At 46.0% G+C, this 24,221-nt stretch overlaps 1 protein-coding gene across 4 annotated transcripts in view; it reads left to right on the forward strand.

The window, feature by feature from the left end:
* Nucleotides 1–18,745, forward strand: part of WT1 (Wilms tumor 1) — a 48,116-nt gene extending 29,371 nt beyond the window's left edge. For 2 of the 4 annotated variants that reach the window (XM_025356332.1, XM_025356335.1), the window contains 5 exons: nt 6,802–6,898; nt 10,110–10,260; nt 13,758–13,847; nt 14,446–14,538; nt 17,336–18,745. In XM_025356332.1, coding sequence (XP_025212117.1) covers nt 6,802–6,898; nt 10,110–10,260; nt 13,758–13,847; nt 14,446–14,538; nt 17,336–17,457 — 553 coding nt within the window. In that variant the 3' untranslated portion in view covers nt 17,458–18,745. The remainder of the gene's footprint in view (nt 1–6,801; nt 6,899–10,109; nt 10,261–13,757; nt 13,848–14,445; nt 14,539–17,335) is intronic. The other 2 variants (XM_025356333.1, XM_025356334.1) reach the window with 1 other exon arrangement.
* The last annotated feature ends 5,476 nt before the right edge of the window (nt 18,746–24,221 follow it).

Here is a 24,221-nt window from a genome sequence, read left to right on the forward strand (position 1 = left end):
TCCTTATAAGAATCTAACTAATGCCTGATGATCTGAGGTGGAACAGTTTCATCCCAAAACCACCCCTCCTCACCCCGGGTCTGTGGAAAAATGGTCTTCCAGAAAACTGATCCCTGGTGCCAAAAACATTGGGGACCACTGATTTATACAAAACGACATGTTGTGCCTCCAAATAGAAGCTGAAGAAGGCTAAAGAGGGAATGTTTCAAACCCGTCCCTCCCCACTCCCCCACCTCTCCTCTACCCCAGTCCTTTCCCTCTACCCGAGTTCACCTTTAAAAGCTTCAGCATGTCTAATTTCATTCGTTCCCCTGGAGAAAAGAGCTAGGAGTCATTCAAGTGTCCTGATAATAAAAGTGAACCTGTAGGGTGGGGTTAATACCACCAGGATTGTCCAGCTCATTCGAAAGGAAGAAAAGCACTGACCTGGACTCAAACTCTAGGTCTGCCACTTGCCATCTGTCTGACTGTGGGCAAATAATGCAATGTCTCCTTAAACCTCAGTATTTTTTGCTATAAAATGGGGATAATACTATATAAGCAATAGTTTAACACTTATTGAGTGCATACCAGGTACTGTGATTTACTTAGCTGACCTATTACATCAGTCTGATGGGAGGAAGTGCTGTTATTTTCATTTACATGAGGCTGAGGACGGAGGAAGTTATGTCATTTGTGTAAAGTGATACAACTTAATGAATGACTCCTAGGGTTCTGCTAAGGATTGAAAAATATATATATTTATGTATGAGTATATATTCTCTATATTTATATATTCAATATATATTTTATACATTTATAAATATATATAACATGTATATTAAATATATATATATATATATATTTTTTTTTTTTGAGACAAAGTCTCGCTCTGTCGCCCAGGCTGGAGTGCAGTGGCCGGATCTCAGCTCACTGCAAGCTCCGCCTCCCGGGTTTTACACCATTCTCCTGCCTCAGCCTCCGGAGTAGCTGGGACTACAGGCGCCCACCACCTCTCCCGGCTAGTTTTTTGTATTTTTTTAGTAGAGACGGAGTTTCACCATGTTAGCCAGGATGGTCTCGATCTCCTGACCTCATGATCCGCCCGTCTCGGCCTCCCAAAGTGCTGGGATTACAGAGGTGAGCCACCGCGCCCGGCCATATTTTTTTTTTTTTTTACAGACAGAGTCTTACTCTGTCTAGAGTGCAGTGGTGCCATCATGGCTCACTGCAGCCTTGAACTCGTGGGCACAAGTGATCTTCCCACTTCAGCCTCCCAGCTAGCTGGCACTATAGGTGCACACCAACACACTCAGCATTTTTTAATTTTAATTTTAATTTTAATTTTTTTGTAGAGACAGGGTCTTACCATGATGTTGCCCAGGCTGGTCTGAACTCCTGGGGCTCAAGTGATCCTCCTGCCTCGGCCTCCCAAAAGTGATGGGATTATAGGCGTGAGCCACCCACATGCCCTAAAAACTTAAATGTTATTGATCTCAATCACCAGGCTCATGAGATACATGCAATAAGTTGCAGATTGGTGGCCCTTAGGCCAGATGTGTGTTTTATTTGACCTGACAGTGATTCTTTAAAACTTCAATTATTTACAAGAATTTATAACTCAGGTGCTCTCAAAACAGTCCAGATTTCCTGCTTTTCTTTGATAATGGAAAGCTATAGCAATGCTGGGTTCACATTGTTTACCGTTATTGGCTGGGAGAGCTGAGTCGTGGCCGCCTCTGTTGGTCAGAGGGTGGTGTGGCCAGGGTGGCCGTCCCTGTGAGTTCAATGTCATCTCATTCTTTAGGGCGGCCTTCATTTTACTTGTCTTACTTGGCCCCTGTAGGAATATTTGAGTTCGTGGCTCTGTTTTAAATTAAAAAGAGTCAAATCTATATTCTGACCAATTTAGCAAACACATAAAATAACTGCCTCCTCATCCAATAACCTGGAAATTCATGGAGAATAAGAGAGGTGACCGAAGAGTTGAGACAGATAAATGTCTTAGTTTTCAAGTAGGAAAAAAACCCAGTGGATTCTGGAAACCACAGAGTTAGCATGAATTCTTGGATAAGTTACTAAGCCAGATCTTTGAGAACAAGCTGGGGAGAAAACAGGGATCATTACCAACATTGGTTAGTGGTATGCAAGACACGTGCCCAAGTCCGTTTCTTTTTGGGTAGAATTACCAGTCCAATAGTGGAAGTTTACTAATATAGTGGCTCTTCATTGCAAAAAATATTTGATATTTTTGGTGTCCTTGTGGACAAGAAAGGGGATGATGGGCTAAATACTTAAATGGATGATTTGTGCTTGGTTGAACAATAAAACCAAAGGAACAGTTGTCTGAAGTATCTTTGTTAAGTTGGAGAGTGGCTTCTAGCAGAGTGGCCTCTGTGGCAGGACAGGAGAAGTAGTCATATTACCCTGAACCTCCTCTCGCATGTCTTTACCTGCCTGCCTCAGACTCACGGTTCTTTTCCCCACTTGGAACCATAGCCTCATGACACCTTGCTTTAAATTCCTGTGATCTTCCTGAATATCTTGGCCAAGGACTCATCAAATCCCTTCTCCCTGTCATTCAGCAGGGTCAGTTATCTTATGTCTCAAAAGGAAGTCTACTAGGAAACAAAACAGAAAAATATGAAAACTGTTTGAAATCTTTTTTTTTTTTTGAAATAGAGTCTTGCTCTGTTGCCCAGGCTGGAGTGCAATGGCATGATCTTGGCTCACTGTAACTCCGCCTCCCGGGTTCAAGCGATTCTCCTGCCTCAGCCTCCCAAGTAGATGGGATTACAGGCACGTGCCACCGTGCCCAACTAATTTTTATATTTTTGTAGAGATGGGTTTCACCATGGTGGCCAGCCTGGTGTTGATTTCCTGACCTCGTGATCCGCCTGCCTTGGCCTCCCAAAGTGCTGGGATTACAGGCGTGAGCCACCGCGCCCGGCCTCAGTCACTGAGTTTAGAGGATGCAGAGAGGAGCAGGGAGTCTTCGTATTCAAGGCCAACTTTACAATGGGGCAGAGGAGATACACACAGATGGCTGTAAAATAGTAATATTTGCGGCTGTGCGGGGTGGCTCACACCTGTAATCCCAGCACTTTGGGAGGCCGAGGCGGGCGGATCTTGAGGTCAGGATATTGAGACCATCCTGGCTAAAATGATGAAACTCCATGTCTACTAAAAATACAAAAAAAATTAGCCGATTGTGGTGGCGGGCACCTGCAGTCCCAGCTACTCAGGAGACTGAGGCAGGAGAATGGCGTGAACCCAGGAGGCGGAGGTTGCAGTGAGCTGACATCGCGCCACTGCACTCCAGCCTGGGTGACAGAGTGAGACTCTGTCTCAAAATAAAATAAAATAATTTTAAAAAGTAATATTCTTTCAGTGGTTCTCCAGGAGTCAGAGACGAGAAGGCAGATTTCAGCTTGTTTTTAAAGCTCTCCTAAAATGGAATGGGCTCTCTTGAAAACTAGTCACCAGTCATGTTGATCAACTGTTGGGCATGAGCTAGAAGAGATTGCTACTTTGAAGGGGGGTTGGCGTAGATGGTCTTTCTAGGTCCTTTCTATCTCTATTAGTCTGTGGTTCCCAGACCACCGAGGTGCTTTTTATAAACTTATTTAGAGAGAATTGTTACCACGTCAAATGCCAGTACATTATACTTGGTGCTCTGGGCACACCACATTGGGAAGTGTTGAATTGCAGGTTTCCACAGTGTGGAATTGCATTGGTATGTTTGTCTTTTGGAGACCCAAGTCCCCATAGGCAGGGGCCTGGCTGTTTTTTTTTTTCCTTCCTGGACCTGGTAGGAGAATCTACTGGCATATTTGGCAGGCACAGTCTTGTTGCATGTTGCTTCTTTTGTTTGTGGTTTGCGTCTGGCTCTGCGGATTGCTGTTCCCTTTGAGTGTCACAGCGCTTCATTTCGTGAGACAGTTGTCTTCAGGAAAGTCTGTTCCCGTGTCCCCACCCTCCAGGAATCCACCTAACATCCAGAGCTTAGCTGTCAAGACAGATTTCTAATTTTTACCGTTCAATGGCAGAACTTCAATGTTGTGTCCCTAGAACTCCTTCAGCCCTAGAAAATGTGGAAAGTAGGCCAGGTGCAGTGGCTCACTCCTGTGATCCCAGCATCTTGGGAGGCCAAGGTGGGAGAATCACTTGAGCCCAGGAGTTTGAGACCATCCTATGGAGGACATAGCAAGACCCTGTTTCTACAAAGATAAAAATAAAAATCAGCTGGGCATGGTGTGGGACACCTATAGTCCCAGCTCTTTGGGAGACAGAAGCAGGAGGAACACTTGAGCCTAGAAATTCAAGGCTGCAGTAAGCTATGATCACACCACTGCATTCCAGCCTGGGCAATAGAGCAAGCTCTAAAAAAGAAAAAGAAAGAAAATGTGTAAGTCACATTGTGGCTCCATGCAGATGACTGAAGCAAGCAAAGGCAGCTTCTCTTCACAACCTTTGAGGCAAAATGTTCTGGCAGCACCATGGCACCATTCTGGTCCTGCCCTCTTTCTGCTGCCACATGGGCATTGTCATCACCTCTCACTTTCCCACTGTCTATACCAAGTGATTGTAAGGAAGGCAGACACAGCCTTTTTCTCCTGGTAAACACATTCTAAGGGTCAGAAGGACATATGTTCTTTTGGTTTGGCATTTTTGCCCAATTTTTGCATGTTTGACCCTGGGGTTACTTCTTTGAGACATTCCCCCTGTCCCAGATAAGTCAAAAATTATTTGAAGGATGTGGAGACAAGGTATGGTAGTTTAGAGTGGCAGGCAGTTCTTTCTAAAATGCTTAGAGCCAGAAGTAAATGTGAAACCCCACAGCTTCTGTGGCCCTAGGGGGTGTGGACTTTTCAGTTGTCCTGGCAGACATTCTTCCTGTCCAGGCACTCTCTCTGCTGGGTGAGTGAGTATTGGGTCAGCTCCAGGCTTCCCCACACTACAGCAGATGGAGTGGGCTGATCCGCCCGCCAGCTTACCTGCCTCCCTGCTCAACACCCCTGGAACCAACTGTTAAGAGTAATGGAGGCAGAGAATGGAATTCTTAGTGCTGGCAGCCAGTTTAATCCCACCTGAAGGCTTTTAAAAATGCTGATGTGGCTGGGCCTGGTGGCTCACACCTGTAATCTCCGCACTTTGGGAGGCCGAAATGGCTGGATCCCTTAAGGCCAGGAGTTTGAGACCCGTCTGGGCAACATGGTGAAACCCCATCTCTACTAAAAATACAAAAATGAGCCGGGCGTGGTGACGTGCGCCTGTAATCCCAGCTACTCCAGAGGCTGAGGCACCAGAATCATTCGAACCCGGGAGGCGGAGGTTGCAGTGAGCCAAGATCGCACCACTGCACTCCAGTCTGGGTGATAGAGTGAGACTCCATCTCAAGTAAATAAATAAATATACTGATGCATCCCTCTTCGACTACCCCCCCACCAATAATTTTTTAAAAGCAGATTTATGGATTTCACAGACCGTGTGATTCGCCCATTTAGAGTGTACAATGCAGTGGTTTTTAGTATATTCACAGCTGTATGACCATTACCACAATTTTAGGACATTTTCAGCAGTCATTTTCTATGTCTTCCCAACTCCCCCAGTTCAAGGCACCCAACCACTAATCTAGTTTCTGTCCCTATAGATTTGCTTATTCTGGACATTTTATAGAAATGCAGTCATACTACATGTGGTCTTTTGTGAGTGGCTTCTTTTTACTTAGCATGATGTTTTAAAGGTTCATCCATATTGTAGCATATATTGGTACTTTGTTCTTTTTCACTGCTGAATAATACTCCATCATATGCAAGTTTTTGTGTGGACATCTGTTTTCATTTCTCTTGGGAATATCCCTAAGAGTGGGATTTCTGGGTCATACGTTAACTTTATGTCTAACCTTTTGAGGAACTGCCAGATATTTTGCAAAGCAGCTGCATCATTTCACAGAACTATTTCATAAGAGCTCTGCTCGGTGCTTCTAGATGTGATTCTAATGTGCTGCTGGTGTGGGTGAAAAACCTCAGTCCGCCTCATCTCATCTGGAACTAAAGTAAGTGTAGAGCAGATAGCGGCATTGTATCTGAAGGAGAGAATAATTTTAGAGCAGAACATCCATCCCTTCCAAGTTGTCCTTTTCAGCATTGCACATTTTTCAGCTCTTCCTATGTAGTCGAAGGTGACCTGAGCACCAGTTAGGGGACTAGTCAGTCGAATGCTGGAGGAAGATTCTCCAGTGCCCACCTACAGCACAGGCAGGCTACCAAGAGTTAAGTTGATCTGGAAAACTGACCTGTCGTTTAAGCAGAATGGGTCCACAGATGTGTAATCCCCACTTCTGAGGACACGACATTTCTTCTTGCGTCATCACTTTTTTGGTGTTATCTGGTAAAAACTGAGTCATGAGGTGCCGACAAAAATTCAGTGCACTTAACGTGAAGCTTGAGGCATTCTGCTCATTCCTGAGATACTTGCAGCTGTCAGCCCTGCCATCTAGATGGTAAACAACTTGCCGAGGATGAAACCCTGCCACTGCGGCTTTCCTCGGCTTGTCTGAGCGAGACCTAGACCGGAACGGTGCACGCCTGGGAGAATCGGAGGATGAGGGAGGGGCTGCGAGGTGGCGGCCCCAGGATCCAGCGGCCTCGCCATCCACAGAACCCTGCATCTAAAGTGGCCCCGTGGAGGGAGGCAAAAACCAACTATTTTTGTTCTGTGAACTGTAAAAACAATCATTCCCTCCTGACTGCAGATAAGCATTTCCAAATGGCGACTGTGAGCCACCCTGAGCCTTTTTTCCCTTCTTTGTGTTTGCAGCCACGGCACAGGGTACGAGAGCGATAACCACACCACGCCCATCCTCTGCGGCGCCCAGTACAGAATACACACGCATGGTGTCTTCAGAGGCATTCAGGTGAGCACGCAGAGGCCCTAGCGGGAAGGGGGCTGCACTGCCTCTTCCTGCTTACCGGCCCTTTAGTTCCTTACTGATGGACTCTTTGGCCCTGGCAAGCCTCTTCTTCATTGCAAGCTCCTTTAACATCAGGGACCCCTGCTCGTCCCCTGGGTCTGATAACGCAGCTGTGTCCTCTCCCAGAGAGGCTGCCCCGCTGCCTGACACAGCCCAAGATGCCTCCTACAGAATCCTCTCCTTTCTGCCTTTACTGCTCCATTTGACTTCTCCAGGGCAGGCTGTGTGGCTTTTGCTTTTGAACTAATTGGGTTTGAATTAACCGCCTGGACCTTTGACTTCTAAGATTTGGTTTACACCGTAAAGTGCCCACAGGTAGACACATCGTGGCAAGTGTTGATGATAATCATACTAACTGTACCGCCTATGGCTGGACATTTTCTATATACTAGGCATTGTGCTAAGTTTTATACGTAGACTTGAAAAAAATGGACTTTACCCTATTAGTACCATTTTGTACTGATGTGGTACATTTGTTGTAATTGATGAGCCAATACTGATAAGTTATGGTCAGCTCATAGTTTACCTAAGGGTTCACTTTTCGTATTGTACAGTTCTATGGGTTTTGAAAAATGCATAATGCCATGTACCTATTATTCTAGTATCCTACAGAATAGTTTCACTACCCTTAAAGTTCCCTACACTCCACCTATTCTTCCCTCCCTCTTCTTCTCCCAACAATCACTGCTGTTTCTTGAGAATGTCATATATTTGGAATCATACTAGATGTAGCCTTTTCAGGCTGACTTCTTTCTCTTAGCAATATGCATGTAAGGTTTCTCCGTGTCTATATGTGGCCTTTCCCCCTTCATTTCATCTGCAGTACACCCTGATGAGGTAGGTACTGTTATTCTCTCTATTCTATGGGTGGGGAAACTGAAGCCCAGAGGTGATGAATAACTTGACCAGAATCACCTAGCTAGTAAATGGTGAAGCCAAGACTAATAACACAGGTCTTGCCTGACTTCAGATCCCCTGTTTATACCTACCTCCTGATACTGCTTCTTAGGGAGGCAGAGGATGGTGAACAGTTTTGGAGGAGGGAGAGGTCTCCAACGAGCATGAGGAAAGTAAAGTATAAAGGTAAAAGTTTCAGAGAATTCAATAGACATTTTGGTCTGCCACCTCCATAGACCTTCAGACTACCTTCCCTGCGGAGTCTCTATTTTGGGTGGTCAGAAGCACACGCAGTTACTAAGGGGTTCATTTATGGCTTATAAACATCAATCCATGGCTGCAACATGAGTAACAGCAGTGATAGTTTCACCAGAATGGTCAGTACTCTAGAAGTAAGTTGTATCCGGGCCAGACCCCACAGGATATGTGGGGCAAGTAGCTCTGAGATGTTCTGATTAATGTTTCCAGAAGTGTCACAAAGAGAGAACAGCGTGCTCCCTACTCCCAAGCCTTTCAATGGAGAGGAATAAAGGCAAGAGTTACAGAAATATGGAAATCTGACGACGGTTTGGGGAGACATCAAGCCTGTCCCCTGACGAATACCATCAGAATCCTTCACCAGGGCCCTTACTGAGATTAACAACTGTTCCCATGTGCACTGCTTCTAGGATGAATTAAGGGAAATGGAAAATGCTTCCTTTGCTTTCTTTCCCATCAAGCCCAGTTTGTCAAGCTCCCTTGTCATGGCCTCTAAAAAACTCCAGACTGGACAGGTGTTGAGTATTCCCACCCAACAACTGGCTCACCATTTAATTTTATGCCACCATTATCCCTGAGACACTTCGGCCTATTAACATCAATGTTGCGTTGTATGTCACTATAGCATTTTTCTTCCAAAAAAAGAAAGTGACCTTTCAGTGCAGGGCAATGTGAAATAGGGACTAGAACACAAGCATGGGGTAGAGTGGAAAATGCACGGGGCAAGAAGTTGGTTATACTCAGAAGTGGTTCCAGGTCTTAGCACAAAACATGAATGCGCTTTAGGCCAGGCATGGTAGCTCATGCCTGTAATCCCAGCACTCTAGGAGGCCAAAGTGGAAGGATCCCTTGAGCTCGAGAGTTCGAGACCAGCCTGAGTAACATAGGGACATCCTGTCTCTACCAAAAAAAAATTAGCTGGGCATGATGACTCTCACCTGTTGTCCTAGCTGTTCGGGTGGCTCAAGTGGGAGGATTACTTGAGCTGGTGAGGTCGAGGCTGCAGTGAGCCCCGATCGTGCCTGGGCAACTCCTGCACTCCAGCCTGGGCAACAGAATAAGATCCTGTCTTAAGAACAAACAAAACCAAAACATGGATGCACTCTAGTGTCAGCATCTCACCCTCTATGGGGTTGATTTGCACATCTGTAAAGGAATGAGGAGAATTTAGTGCCCACTCAGGCACTTGCTGAGCTCCCATTTATGACTCCCTGACCCCAAGAAGAGGAAGGGGAGCTTGCCTCTCTGTTTTCCTCCAGTTCTTATTCTTGGAAGACTGACAACACACACACTGCACTTCCACAAGATAAAGAGGAGCAACAGATGCCCTGCAAAGGATGTGTGCAGTGCACAGAAGGCAGACGGATTCCAGTGCTTTCTGGTGTCACTATTAAAGGTTGTGCTGGCTTCACCATTGCCTTCTGGTGGGTTTTGCTTCCTTTCACAGATGGGACCACCACATCCAGGGGCTCCTTCTTCCTTGTTATTTATCTATACTTGGACGATCTGGTCAGTTTGGGGCTCATTCATTATCCCACTTTTTTCAAATAAGGATGCCCCCACCCATTGCAGATTGGCTCTAGGTCATGTGGTCATGTCTCCAAGCGGGAGGGAGTAGTTAGGTTTTGGGACTTTGGACTTGGAAACATCACTATCTCAAGAGGAGAAACTGAGAGATAGAATGGATTGGGAGCTCTTCGAGGCACCAGCATTTCTTTTGCAGAGGCTCTGGGACAGCCATTTCATGTAGGTTTCATCTCAAGAGCCACTTCTGGTTGCTCAGTAGTGATGACCTTAGAGCACTGCATTGTAGAATGTCCTGATCTAGCATCCATTAGTGATGTCTGCCATGGCGATCTGGAGTGTGCATGGGAGTGGTTTTAGGTCTGCACCTGCCACCCCTTCTTTGAATATATTCCAGTGCTCACTCTCCCTCAAGACCTACCTGAATGTTCACATATGGCTTAAAGCCTCCTTGCCTCTTACTGTCTGCCTACAGGATGTGCGGCGTGTGCCTGGAGTAGCCCCGACTCTTGTGCGGTCGGCATCTGAGACCAGTGAGAAACGCCCCTTCATGTGTGCTTACCCAGGCTGCAATAAGAGATATTTTAAGCTGTCCCACTTACAGATGCACAGCAGGAAGCACACTGGTAAGTGTGCCCACTGTCCAGCCTTGGACAAACATGGTTCAAGAGCTCCTTTTCCAGGCTGTCACGCTGCTAAGGACCCAGGTCATTTCCAGGATGGGAAGTAAGCACTGCTTTGAAAGGTCTGATCCAGGTGATGTAAAGAGGCTGTGAGGCCATTTTGCATTCTGATTATCCATCCTTTATTACAGAAGTCAGTAAACTGTCTTCCAGAAGGGCAGAGCAGAGTGGTAGAGAGAAAGTGCCACAGAATTAAAGAGACCTGCGTGGGAATCGTGTTGGTGTTAGAATACTATTAGCATTTCTAAAGAGAGAGGAGCTAGCCTGGGAATATAGTCATCAAGTGGTTTTAGAAGGTCGATGGGCAAGATCGTTGTGAAATTTTGGAAGAGATGGTCCAAAGAAAACTTACCTGCTTAGGTCAGTAATAATCAACCAGACAGGAAGGGGAAAATTGATTGTGATCACTTTAAAAAAAAAAAAAAGGTCAGGTGCGGGGGTTCACACCTGTAATCCCAGCACTTTGGGAGGCTGAGGTGGGTGGATTACCCAAGGTCAGGAGTTGGAGACCAGCCTGGCCAACAAAGTGAAACCCTGTCTTTACTAAAAATGCAAAAACGAGCCGGGTGTGGTGGCACGCACCTGTGATCCCAGCTACTCAGGAGGCTGAGGCAGGAGAATTGCTTGAACCTAGGAGGCAGAGGTTGCAGTGAGCCAAGATCTCATCACTGTACTCCAGCCTAGGCAACAGAGCAAGAATCTGCCAAAAAAAAAAAAAAAAGAAAGAAAGAAAAGAGAGAGAGAGAGAGATGATGATTTTTGAAGATACTCCAATGAAACTGGATTTTCCCCCAGGTCAAGGAGGCTGCTTGTGGGAAACAGAGAACTGGCATTGTCTGGTGTTGGCCACCTTGAATGTGGACAGCCATGTCACAGAATGTTTGCTCTGGGCCTTGTGGGCACTAGGTGGGAGTGTGGGAGTGTGGTGAAACCCAGGTTTTCTTACAGAGGAGCTACTGCTACCTTTTCCACAATCAAAGAACAGCATAATTATAAGATGACTGTTACAACTGTAATATTACTGCTGATTTTGCTCTTGGGAAGCTGGAGAAAAAAGTGAGCTGCATTCAGATTTCCTCAGACCACTGGATTTTGCTAATTCACTGTATCCAGAGGATACAATTCTGGTATCAACCCGAGTTTGCACTTAGTGGGCCACAGACTTTGAGGCTAAACAGGAGGGGACCAGTGGCATGTTATATTTTTATACATTTCCCCAAATGGGATCATTTGAAAAGTGACTGTCAAGGTTATAAGGAAAACGAAAAAGTAAAATCCTGCCTGAAAAATGCAAGGGAATAAATGAAGGCAATATGGTTGTAGAAACCTTTAATGGGAGAGAAGCACTTAGAATGCAGTGAGGATTAGACAACTGTGTGAAGGGAAGGCAGTGAACAGGAGAGCCAGAACCCCAGACCCACTGGAGCCTTTAAGAAACTCTTCCTTGCAGAAGACGAGGGCAGGTTGGTATTTAACAATCCTACAGCCCCCCTTGAAAGAGAGCAATATCTTCTTATTTATTTATAACAACAGTATGGACTATTATATTAAGTACTTTTTGGGTGTCAGGCTCTCTACATGTATATTTCATTTAATCCTCACTCGCAAAACATTTATTAAGAGGGTAGGATATAACAGAAAGAGGACTCAGGCTCCTGCTTTTTAACTGCAGGTTATAATCCCCCTTCTCAAAGAGTTGGTGGTTTGTTTGGGAGCGAGGATATAAACAAATGAAAAGTGACTAAGAGAGTACATGATCATGTACTAAATCAGAGACAGGAGGCACCGAGGAGTTTGGAGGGTATCAGATGACTAGGGTCATCTGAGAAAGTTTCTTGGAGGAAGAAGGGCTTGGGTTAACCAGTGAAGGCTGGTAGGTTGGGCAGAGAAAGTGATAGGTGAGCAGAAGCTCAAAGGCAGGGGAAGGAAATCAGACTCATTAGGGGTATTGTGTTCTCCAGCGTGCAGAGGTGAAGCATAAGGCACCAAGCTGGATACAAATACAAAGAAAGGGGCCAGGTGCAGTGGCTCACACCTGTAATCCCAGTATGTTGGGAGGCATAGGCGGGAAGATTGCTTAAGGGGGTCAAGACCAGCCTGGTCAATATAGTGAGACCCCGTCTCTACAAAAAATATTTTTAAAAATTTAGCCAAGTGTGCTGGTGTATGCCTGTAGTCCCAGCTACTCAGGAGGCTGAGGTGGGAGGATGGCTTGTGCCCAGGATTTCGAGGCTGCAGTGGGCTAGGCTCACACCATTGCACTTCAGTCTTGGCAATAGGGAGAGACTCTGTCTCTGAGAAAAGAAATAAAAAGGCTCCAGTCCTCAGGATTTTCCAGCCCATGGAAGAATTGTAGAATTGTAGACCCAGACATAGCTCACCACATTAGACACCCTGGAATAAATGTTGTAATGAGGGAAGGAAGGGAAATTGACCCATGCAGTTTCCAAGTAGGCATTGCAGAAGAAGGAGACATACAGGAGACTTTTCGATGTGGAGATAGGGAACATTTAGTGTGAGCAGAGTGCAAGGAGGACTTCAGGATGTGAGCTCTGGCATAGTGGGGAATAGAGATTCGTGAGGGAAATAGCAGAGGCTTTGAGGTTGGAAAGGTAACAGGACCTGACTGATTCCAGAATGGCTTGTTTCCATCCCAGATGCCTGTGACTCAGGATTCTCCTAGGAAGGTGGGAAGGCTTGGGGTTGCTCACTTCTCTTGGGGCTCAGGTCCCAGTATCTGGCTGAACTTTCTCTAGTGAGGGCAGGGGTGAGGCTTCTCCATTCTGAGTCAGGAGGTTGGGTAATCCCACTACTGGCTTCTCTTGGATAAAGCACACCAAAAACTTTCTCAATGCTTTTGGTGTATCTCGAGGATCTCACAACCATGGAGGCATATTTGCTTGACTCAAGAACAAGGAGTCGTAGCACAGAACACCAGATCTTCGGGCCATAAAACATAAAACTCTTATTTCATGAGGTTGACCTCAAGGCACATGCATCCCAGAATTCTGCCTCAGATTCTGCCTGGGAGTTAAATATTTTGTTTTTTATTTGCTAATATTTTTTGAGCACTCCTTCTGTGCTAGGCCCTAGGCTGAGTCCTTTATGCAAAGGTCATAAATCCTTTGAAGTTGCTGTATTATTGGACCCATTTTGCAATAAAGAAACCACACCTCACCCAGGGTTTTTTGTTTTTTTTGTTTTTTTTGTTTTTTTTTTTTTAAATGGCAGAGCTAGATGTGAGCTTCGGGGTGGAATCCTCTGGCCCCTGAGCTCCCATTCATTTCTAACTTGCAGGTTGGGGATCTTCCTACCCTAAAAAGCTCCAACAAAGTGCTTTAGGCATTTTGGGATCTGTTCAGTCCTAGTAGGAGAGGTTGCCTTGAATGAGATCCCCTTTTCCAGTGTCATTTTCAAATAGAATATGTGTCTTCCCCAAGGTGAGAAACCATACCAGTGTGACTTCAAGGACTGTGAGCGAAGGTTTTCTCGTTCAGACCAGCTCAAAAGACACCAAAGGAGACATACAGGTTTGTAGGTTCACTTCTCATTGTTGCCAGCCATGTTCCCTTGGGCTAGGATTGATTTCATGATTCTCTTTGTTGTTGAATATGAATGAGAGAGTCAGCCATGTGTTTAGTTTTTCCAGTATTTTTCCCCCATAATCTCTGGAGATGTTCCTCCTCTTAAAGAAAAAGAAAGAAAAGGAAACACCCCACATTTCCCCTGCAAACCACAGAACAGCGAGATCCCACTAGCATTGGGCTGATGATACACTGAGCATCGGCAAAGAATGAGGGTGACGGAGAGTGGAATCCGATTTGTAGCGTGTGATTCACTTTTCCTGTCTCTGACACAGCTGAGATCTTCCAGCTGGCGAGAAGCTGGACCTTTGTGGTTAAGGAATGATTGTTCCCAAGCTAGAAGCAGGTCCTTGAAGATTACTGTGCAGAATCAGGGATTCTTGTTGGGCCTGGGGGACTGGGGAAATCTGAGGGTGAGGCAGATGCAGACATTGCAGGTGTGGCTGGAAATGCTGGGCTCCTCCAGCTGTCAGGAGTCAGCCTTGTGGGCCTCACTGTGCCCCACATTGTTAGGGCCGAGGCTAGACCTTCTCTGTCCATTTAGGTGTGAAACCATTCCAGTGTAAAACTTGTCAGCGAAAGTTCTCCCGGTCCGACCACCTGAAGACTCACACCAGGACTCATACAGGTAAAACAAGTGCGTAAACTTTTCTTCACATTTATTTTTCATTATTTTTTTAAACTATTGTGGAATGAAATTGTGATGAGAGGGATTGGAAAAGACTAGTGTAAAAGTTCTAAGGTTTAGCCTCAGCTGAGAGAAGGAATAGTGCATGGCTATCTTTAAATAATAAATAATAACATTTTTTAAAGAAGGGGAGGGTGGAAATACAGAGAAGGAGAAAGATGGGGAAAAAATGGCTGGAGTGTGCAGAATGAAAATGAAGAGATAAGCCAGGTCCCTACTGTTTCCAGTTTGTCATGTCACACATTTTGTCACTCTGTTTGATATGATAATCAACTTTACAGAAAAGCAGCAGAAATTCTAGCAAGCCAAACATTTATTCTTCTGAGAGCACATGTTTCATGGCACTGTTTTCAGAGAACTGAGTCCTTGCTTTGCTGAAAGTTAATGCCCCCGGAGCGGTCTTGGTTTCTGTGGGACCAGTATCAGTGTGTGGATATTATTTCTTTTGTACTAGTACAGAGAGGAGAATAGGGCATTTATTTACTGGCTGCTGAAGGTTTTTGCTTTCTGCAAGGCTGGTGTGATTCATAATAAAAATAGCACCACCTTTGTTGCATATTTTCTACCTTTGGAAAGAGGGTTAATGCTTAGCTTATCTAAGTCTATCTTCACAACATGCTTGTAAGTAGAGTAAGATAGGACCGGGTGTGGTGGCTCATGCCTGTAATCCCAGCTCTTTGGGAGGCTGAGGTGGGTGGATCACTTGAGCCCAGGAGTTCAGGATCAGCCTGGGCAACATGGCAAAACCCTGTCTCTACAAAAAATACAAAAACTAGCTGGGCATGGTGGTGTGCACCTGTAGTCCCAGCTATTTGGGGGAGGCTGAGGTAGGAGGATCACTAGAGCTTGCTTGGGAGGCTGAGGCTGCAGTGAGCGGTGATCCCACCACTGTACTTCATCCCAAGTGACAGAATAAGACCCTGTCTCAAAACAAAACAAAAAAAGTAAGGTCGGCATGTTTTATTCCCATCTTACAGATGAGGGGACTGAGGCAATAGTAATTCAATGGCTTATCTAAAGTCACAAAGTTAGTAAGTAGCAAATCCAGTTCTGTCTGCTTCCAGCCCACCTTGTCCCACTTGCTTCTTTATTGGAGAAGGAACAGGCATTTACGCTGCAGTCCAGGGAGCATGGAGAGTCAAGCAGAGAATCAAAGTCAGCAAAGCTGAACACCACTGAGAGACTGAGAGGAATGAAGATGATGAGAGAGAGGGTTGGGATTTGTCCATTAGGAGCCAGCCCTTGACGGCACTGCTGGAGGTGGGGTTGGAGAGTGGGAGCCAGGCCAGGAAGAGCAGAGGAACAGCGTGTGAAGGAAAACATGACACCATAAACCCCTGGGCAGCCCCAGATTCTCTGCCCAAACTGGCTGCATTTAAAAACAGAGCCAAGGTACCTGTGGTCCATGGTTGGTGGGATGGGATCTTGCTTCCCTTCCTCAGGTGCCTTCGATGCTTCTTTGACTTAGTCCTGAGCTCATAATTTGGTGGCAAAGTGTTATAGTCCCTTGTACACTGCTGTCACACTCCCCAAGTAAGTGTGACATGACCTGTTTCACCAGCAGACTGTTTAATACCGCATTTGATTGGCCTCCAGTCTGACCCTGGGACACCAGCCTTCCTGGGACATTTCTCAGTGCTTGTCCAAATCAGTACTCAGAGAAGGCCAAGTGGGACCAGCAGTATCTGAGAGGATCCGTCAAGTGGTACAGGGTTTGGCTTCTGCACATTCTTCCTTAGGATGGAGCCGCAGCTGCTTTTCCATCATGGCTAGGCCTGGGAGGTGTGATACAGGAAAGAGCATGGGCTCTGGAATTCAACAGACCTGGAGATTTGAGTTCTGCCTGCATCTGCCTTCAATAGATGTCCTACCTCATCTGTAGAGTGGGGATAATAACGCTTCCCCTACGGGCTGTTGTAAGGAATACATGAGGGTGTGTGTGTGTGTGTGTGTGTGTGTGTGTGTGTGTGTGTGCAGCCCAGCACAAGGCTTGGCATATGTTAAGCATCAAATAAATGATAGCTATTCTCCCTAATGAGAATGAGGCTTGGAAAGAATGTCTGAGGGCTCTTTGGGTGGAGAAGCCTCAATCTTCTGGCAAGCTTATTAAAAATCTAAGAACCACGCCCCAACTAGAATCTTCCATATAACAAGATTATGCTCTCAGTAACACTTTAAGAGAAAAACAAAAACAACACATAACATGCAAACTGGTATCAGTGATTTATTTTTAAAGTATCCAGCCCATCCAGGGTATCTACACAGATAGAAGTATTAAAAGCTTCAGTCACAGCTCAGATCCCTGGACAGTGATCACTCAGTAATACCCAGGGTGATGACCTGGAGGCTTCTGCAGCCCAGTTCTGCTCAGTTCCCAACTTACTCAGCAAGGGGGAGAAATTTACACAGTCCGCAAAACATTCTGTCAGCAGAGACTGAAACAAACGTTCTTCCCCTTAATTATGAATTGCTCAGACATTTCCCCCAACTTGACTCATTCTTTATCTCCCACTTTCCAAGTTTTCTGGCCTAAGAATATAACTTTACAATATTTCGATCCTTAAAGCCCCCAGAGGTGCTGCTGTTTCAAGGCTGCCTGGGAAATGAGCTCAGTTGGTTAGCTCAGGGATGGAACGATGGGGAATTCAGAGTGGGTGCCTTGTAATGACTTGACTCAGGCCTTGATAGTTGAACTTGCGCCTGTCTCTTCATTGCAAGTGTCTCTGACTGGCAATTGTGTCAACAGGTGAAAAGCCCTTCAGCTGTCGGTGGCCAAGTTGTCAGAAAAAGTTTGCCCGGTCAGATGAATTAGTCCGCCATCACAACATGCATCAGAGAAACATGACCAAACTCCAGCTGGCACTTTGAGGGGGTCTCCCTCGGGGACCCTTCAGTGTCCCAGGCAGCACGGTGTGTGAACTGCTTTCAAGTCTGACTCTCCACTCCTCCTCACTCACTTCCCTAAGAAGGAAACTTCAGTTGATCTTCTTCATCCAACTTCCAAGACAAGATATCGGTGCCTCTGGAAACCACCAGGTGTGCCTGGAAGAGTTGGTCTCTGCTCTGCCTACTTTTAGTTGACTCACAGGCCCTGGAGAAGCGGCTAACAGTGTCCGGTTAGTTAAAAGCCCATTGCCATTTGGTCTGGATTTTCTACTGTAAGAAGAGTCATGGCTGATCATGTCCCCCTGACCCTTCCCTTCTTTTTTTATGCTCGTTTTCGCTGGGGATGGAATTATTGTACCATTTTCCATCATGGAATATTTATAGGCCAGGGCATGTGTATGTGTCTGCTAATGTAAACTTTGTCATGGTTTCCATTTACTAACAGCATCAGCAAGAAATAAATCAGAGAGCAAGGCATCGGGGGTGAGTCTTGTCTAACATTCCCGAGGTCAGCCAGGCCGCTAACCTGGAAAGCAAGATGTAGTTCTGCCAGGCAACTTGTAAAGCTCATGCATTTCAAGCAGCTGAAGAAAGAATCAGAACTAACCAGTACCTCTGTATAGAAATCTAAAAGAATTTTACCATTCAGTTATTTCAATGTGAACATTGGCACACTGCTCTTAAGAAACTATGAAGATCTGAGATTTTTTTGTGTATGTTTTTGACTCTTTTGAGTAGTAATCATATGTGTCTTCATAGATGTACATATCTCCTCGCACAAATGAAGGGGAATTCATTTTCATCATTGGGGGTGTCCTTGGTGTAAACAAACCATGCTGGTTATGTGGCTTCAAGTTGTAAAAATGAAAGTGACTTTAAAAGAAAATAGGGGCTGGTCCAGAATCTCCACTGATCAGACTGTTTTTAAGTAACTTAAGTAACTTTGGGTCTACAAGTATATGTGAAAAAAATGAGACTTCCTGGGTGAGGAAATGCATTGTTTAAAAGTGCTTGTGTGCGCGTGTGCGTGCGTGTGTGTGTTGTGTTGTGTTTTGTTTTTTAAGGGAGGGAATTTATTATTTACTGTTGCTTGAAATTACTGTGTAAATATATGTCTGATAATGATTTGCTCTTTGACAACTAAAATTAGGACTGTATAAGTACTAGATGCATCACTGGGTGTTGATCTTACAAGATATTGATGATAACACTTAAAATTGTAACCTGCATTTTTCACTTCGCTCTCAATTAAAGTCTATTCAAAAGGAAAGTGGCAAGATTCCATCAGCTGTATTGTGTTCAAATCTCAAGGCCACTGAGCCTCTGAGCCTCTTTTAAACAGGTAAGAGAAGACGCCACCGACGTTGAATGCTACTAGTGAGCCTATCCAGGTCGTGACCACAATTTATTTATCTCTGTCAAACTTCAGGAGGGACTTACATGTCCTAGAAGCAGCAGAGAATGCCTTCACCTTGCGTTACAGAGTGATCGTGCTCGTGCTGTGGTTGAATGGGGTCTGTGGATGATGTGGGGATTATGTTTTAAGGTTTATTTTAGGCAGATTATCATTGTATCACTTCTTACTCCAGATCAGCAAAAGAAAATAGAGAGATGTTCATGATAACTTGTCCTTTTGAAAGTTCACAGATACATCACTGGGAGGGCATAGGCTGAACACCTAGTACAATTGAATTTACAACTGTACTTGCTATAAATCAGCTCAGCAGATTGAAAACTGCTCAGCCTTTCCAGGGCAACTGAGTGTGAAAGCAAAGATCTATATTATCTATAAACTATAAACTCTGTGTTCTGGTGTGTGGTTTTTGAATTGTAAATAAGGAGATTAATTTGGTGCAGCTCCTCTCAGCTCCCTTGTCTTGGGGCTTGCATGCATTCCGGGTTTTATTTCTTCATTTAAAATACGTCTCAAACAGATGGAAGCCCAGCCATGGAGACTGTTCTGCGTTGAAGTGCAGCTCAAAGTTTGGGCAGCCTAAAAGTCAGGTCCGGAGGCCTCTCTTATTTTGCATCTGGCTCTTGCATCACTGTTAATTATAGCGAGTGTGGTGACTCATTTATATCAGCCGTTTTTATCTTTTCCTGCCAGAGGACAGCGTTTCTCTGGAGAAGCTCAGGACAAGCATGGCAAACGTCAGCGAGTCGGGAAGAGCCAGGTCTTACAACAAAAGTACAGCCACATTGATTGTTTCAACTGCACAGGGAAGAACAGAGATTCTCAGACGACCCTGCAAGTTTAGCTTGCAGTTAAGCTCATGGGCTTTGGCAAGCAGACCAACCTGGCTTCAAATTCTAAATCTCCAGTTTCCTTATCTGTGAAGTGGGGACAAAAGTCCCTGCCTGATAGGATCATAGTGAGGAGGAATTTTTTGTAAGTATGAAAACATCAAGTACATAGCAAAGGCTCATAAACGTTATCTAGGAAAACTATTACCCAAGAACTCACTGGCTCATTTTTTTTTACCTCCCCCTCCTCCAGGCATCCTCTTGCAGTGTCTAACCATCCCCACAGGTCAGCTCTGAAAAATGGAAACAAGTCCATTGCCCTCTGCCCCAACCCAGAGTTAATAACTTTTGCAGCAATTGAGCTGCTTGCCAGCCTTGCCACAGAGACCATCTGTGCTTGCTGTGTCTTCTGTAAAGCACTCGTGAACACTGTACGTGTTTCTGAGACCCACGGTGTTGCTCTTCCATAGACTGTGAGGAATTAGTGGGTGAAAGTAAGTCAGTGGGAGCTCCCTGTGGCCCAGGCTTGAGGCGGTGTTGGGTGCAGTCGTCAGCATGTGCACTTTTCCGTCTTGCTTTATTTGCTGCAGCACCTCGTTTAGCATATGACTCAGTACTCCCAGTTCCCCAACTCCCTCTGCTGGATCTTCCCAGACTCTTCCAGTCACCCGGAGCCGTCTCCTCTCTGAACCTCTGTAACATTTAGAGTACATTTAACATTAAATAGTACTTTAGGTCAGAATAGTGCTTTCCCCTCCTTTTTGATCTTTAGGACACTCCTGTAAGGTAGACAGGGCAAGTGTTATCCCCACTTTACAGATGAGGACATTGAGGCTCAGTAGAAGTAAGTGGCTAAGGCAGCACTTAGTCTTGGTCTTCAGCATCCAGGTGTCCTCCCAAAACATGCTTGGGGGTGTAGACTTGCACTCTGCTCCCTTGCCTCATTTTTTATATATCCTTTTTTTTTTTGGCTGGAGTGCAGTGGTGCAACCTTGGCTCACTGCAACCTCTGCCTGCTGGGTTCAAGCGATTCTCCTGCCTCAGCCTCCTGAGTAGCTGGGATTACAGGCTCATGGCATCATGCCCAGCTAATTTGTGTGTGTGTGTGTGTGTGTGTGTATACATTTTTTTTTTTTTGAGATGGAGTCTTGCTCTGTTGCCCAGGTTGGAGTGCAGTGCTGCAATCTTGGATCACTGCAACCTCCAACTCCTGGGTTCAAGCAGTTTTCCTGCGTCAGTCTCCTGAGTAGCTGAGATTACCGGCATGCACCACCACGCCCGGCTAATTTTTGTATTTTTAGTAGAGATGGGGGTTTCATCATGTTGGCCAGGCTGGTCTCGAACTCCTGACCTCGTGATCCGCCCGCCTTGGCCTCCCAAAGTGCTGGGATTACGGGAGTGAGCCACCGCGCTGACCTTCATTTTTATGTATCCTATTTTCTCTGCCAGAATGTGAGCTTCCTGAGGGAAGGAGATCTTCTCCCTTTCCTGCATTACTTCCATTAGGAATTCTCAGCGTTCACATCCATGCACAGCAGCTGGGAAATTTGCTAAAGCTCAGACTCAGATTCCGAAGTTCTGGGGCGGGGCCTTGAGAGTCTTCTTTTCTAACAAGTTCCCAGGGGATTCCCACTGTACCGGCCTGTGGATGACACTGTGTGTAGCAAGGATCTACAGGGTGGGCTTGTTCAGTACTTGAAGGGTGACTGATGAGATTAGCACTTGACTATCCTGGGATGGTGCTGGGCCCTTCTAGTCCTTGAGAGGAGTCAGTGAAGACGGCCCAGGGCCCTACTGTGAAGGTCCACTGTGGGTCCAGACACGCATGCTGAATGCAGTCAGAGGAACTGTGCACCAGCCCAGGGAAATCCATCCATGAGGGGGTTGTTTTCAAACACAGTTGGCGGATCCTGTGTTGGTGACTTCCACAAGTTGGGGAGACTTCCACAGGTAAGATCAAGTGTGGTGAGGGGCACACCTGCCTCTCCAGTCCTTGCACCTCACTCAGTCACACATCTCAGCAGTGGACCCCTGCCTCCCTGATGCCCTGTTTTCCAGCATCCACAAATTGAAGTCTTATGGCCTTGGTGAGCATGTATTCCCTGTGAGCCCCAAGCCTCACTGGCAGGCAGGGTTTTCCCATGTCTTGCTGCTACTAGGAACTACTTTCTTGGCTCTCTTGGGTAACAAAGAGCAAAGGTGATGGTCCCTGGAGCCCTGTCCTCCCTGAAGGGTGTTTGCAACACTCATCTTGGACTAATGGATGTGCCAGGAAGAAGTTTGTGTGTGTGGCGGGGGGGTGGCGGGGTGGGGGGTTGATTTTGCTCGCCCAGGGGATATTTGGCAATTCTGGAGACATTTTGGATCATCATGACCAGGGCAGGGGTGGGGTGCTCCTGGTATCTGGAGGATACAGGCCAGAGATGCTGCTAAACAACCTACAGTGCACAGGACAGCCCTTTCCTCCCCCTTCCCAAAGAAAGATCTGGCCCAAAATGTCAATAGTCTCCTGGTGGTTGAGAGACCCTGACGTAGAAGAGGGAAGTGACTTGCTGTAGATGGACTGTTACCAGATGAGAGGGGTGATGCTAAGAATTGCTGTCTGGGCTGTCTTTAATCCACCATTCTGAATTAACTGACTCGCAGGAGGCATTTTTCTTCAAAGTCTTGAATCAGGCAGAGTGGCTTGTAGGAATTTCTCGTAAGTAAATGCATGAGAACCACAAAAAGGAAAACAAATCTCTATGAAAATATAAAGGTCTGGGCTCTTCATTCAGGTCTTTGCTTCTAGTGACTATTTTAATTATCAAGTGGTTGAAATATGTGCAATTATTTATTTGATAGGATCTTGCAAAATTGATAAATAAATATAAATATTCATGATGATGATCACACCTGGTCTGATTTCTACTGTCAGTTGATGTTATGCTGAGAAAGTAGCTGATTCCATGGAGGGCTCTGGGCTTTCCTCCGTTTTTCAAGCAAAATCCTGATTCTGTTAACTCTCAGGCTGGCCTTGAGAAGGAGAGAGAGCCAGACAGCATAGGAAGGGTAGTATCTCAGAGATCTGGAAACCCACCGGCCAGCCCTGCACAGTTAGGACGATCAAGACCAGACCCCTGAATAAGGTGGTGCTTCAGAGACTGGTGAGAGGATGAGGACAAATTCCTGAAGTCCAGGGATCTGGAAGGTCAGTGCCTTTAAGTACAGACAAAATCATCCCAATTCGAGTAGAGGCCTCAGACAGGGAGACCGCAACGGTAAGCAAGTCAAGCAGACCAAATGAGCAAATGTGAACTGCGGAGTTGGTGCGATATTTTTATGGAGCAGGGGAGAATTGAAGGATGGTCCGGGGGATGGGCTGAGATAAATGCAGAGGGGAGAGGTTGGTTGAGACCAGTGGCTTTCCCCCCTCCTGTCATCCCAGGAGCATTGGTGATGCTGACACTTGGCCATGAAGGATTGCCTGATGCAGTGGGGATTTGGAGGGCCATGGAGGAGGCAGTTGGGCTCCAGCAGAAAGAAGGAGGAGGGGTGGAGTGAGGAAGACCAGTCTGGGAAGAAAGATGAGACAGATGAGGAATGGAGTGCGGATGTCAGGGAGGTCTGCAGGAAGAGGGGGCTTCTGTCTCACAGGGCCTGCCCCCAGCATGAACCTGCACTGGCCTGTGAATGCACACTCCAGGACTTTCACAATTAGGAGATGCTCAAGTGATGAACGGCGAATCGGATCAATGCACACCATGTATTGATCCTTTGTGTGCAGCTCAGTGCCATCTTACATGCATTCTCCATTTACATGCACTCTCTCCACTCACCTCCTTTTGACAGTGATTCCCATTTTACAGATGAAGAAACTGAGACTCCAGAAGTACCTCCCACAGGATCATGCAGTTCGTGCATAGGGCAGAGTTGAGATTTTAATCTGACTGAGTCAGAGCCCATATTCTTCACTCCTACACTGTACCACATTTGTCCCCCGTCCCAGGGCACGTTGGCCTCATGCACCAGAGGAGCAGGAATGTTGAGAGAATGCAAGAGCGATGTCTTGCCCACTTGCTGGGATACCAGGGATGTTTGTCAAGTGCCCAGAGAAAGGACGGGCAGGATTGACACAGCATTCCCTTCCCCCATACCCAGTTGTAGAGCCTATTTACAAAATATGTTTTCATTCAACATTTTGTATTAAATACCGGAACTCAAGAAATGACATGGCATAATGTTAGCCGGATAGTGATAAAAGGGGAAAATTGAGAAACACATCTTAAGAGTTCAAGGTCAACGATTACTCTTTAAAAGCAGTATCCTGCTTTCCCAAGGGGTTCTACGTCAGAGAGAGCGGGCTGAGGAGGAAGCCGTTGGTTTCCAGGGATGGAGGGGTGTGGGGGCTTTTGTGGATGTGACCCCATGGATGGGATTGTCTCACTTCTCAGCAGGCAGCCTCCACTTTTAAAAGATGAGTCCTTACCATCCAAATGACAAAAGCCAGGGAGCCTGTCCTA

The sequence above is a fragment of the Theropithecus gelada genome, chromosome 14 (assembly GCF_003255815.1).
Source record: "Theropithecus gelada isolate Dixy chromosome 14, Tgel_1.0, whole genome shotgun sequence".
In the NCBI taxonomy this organism is placed as follows: domain Eukaryota; kingdom Metazoa; phylum Chordata; class Mammalia; order Primates; family Cercopithecidae; genus Theropithecus; species Theropithecus gelada.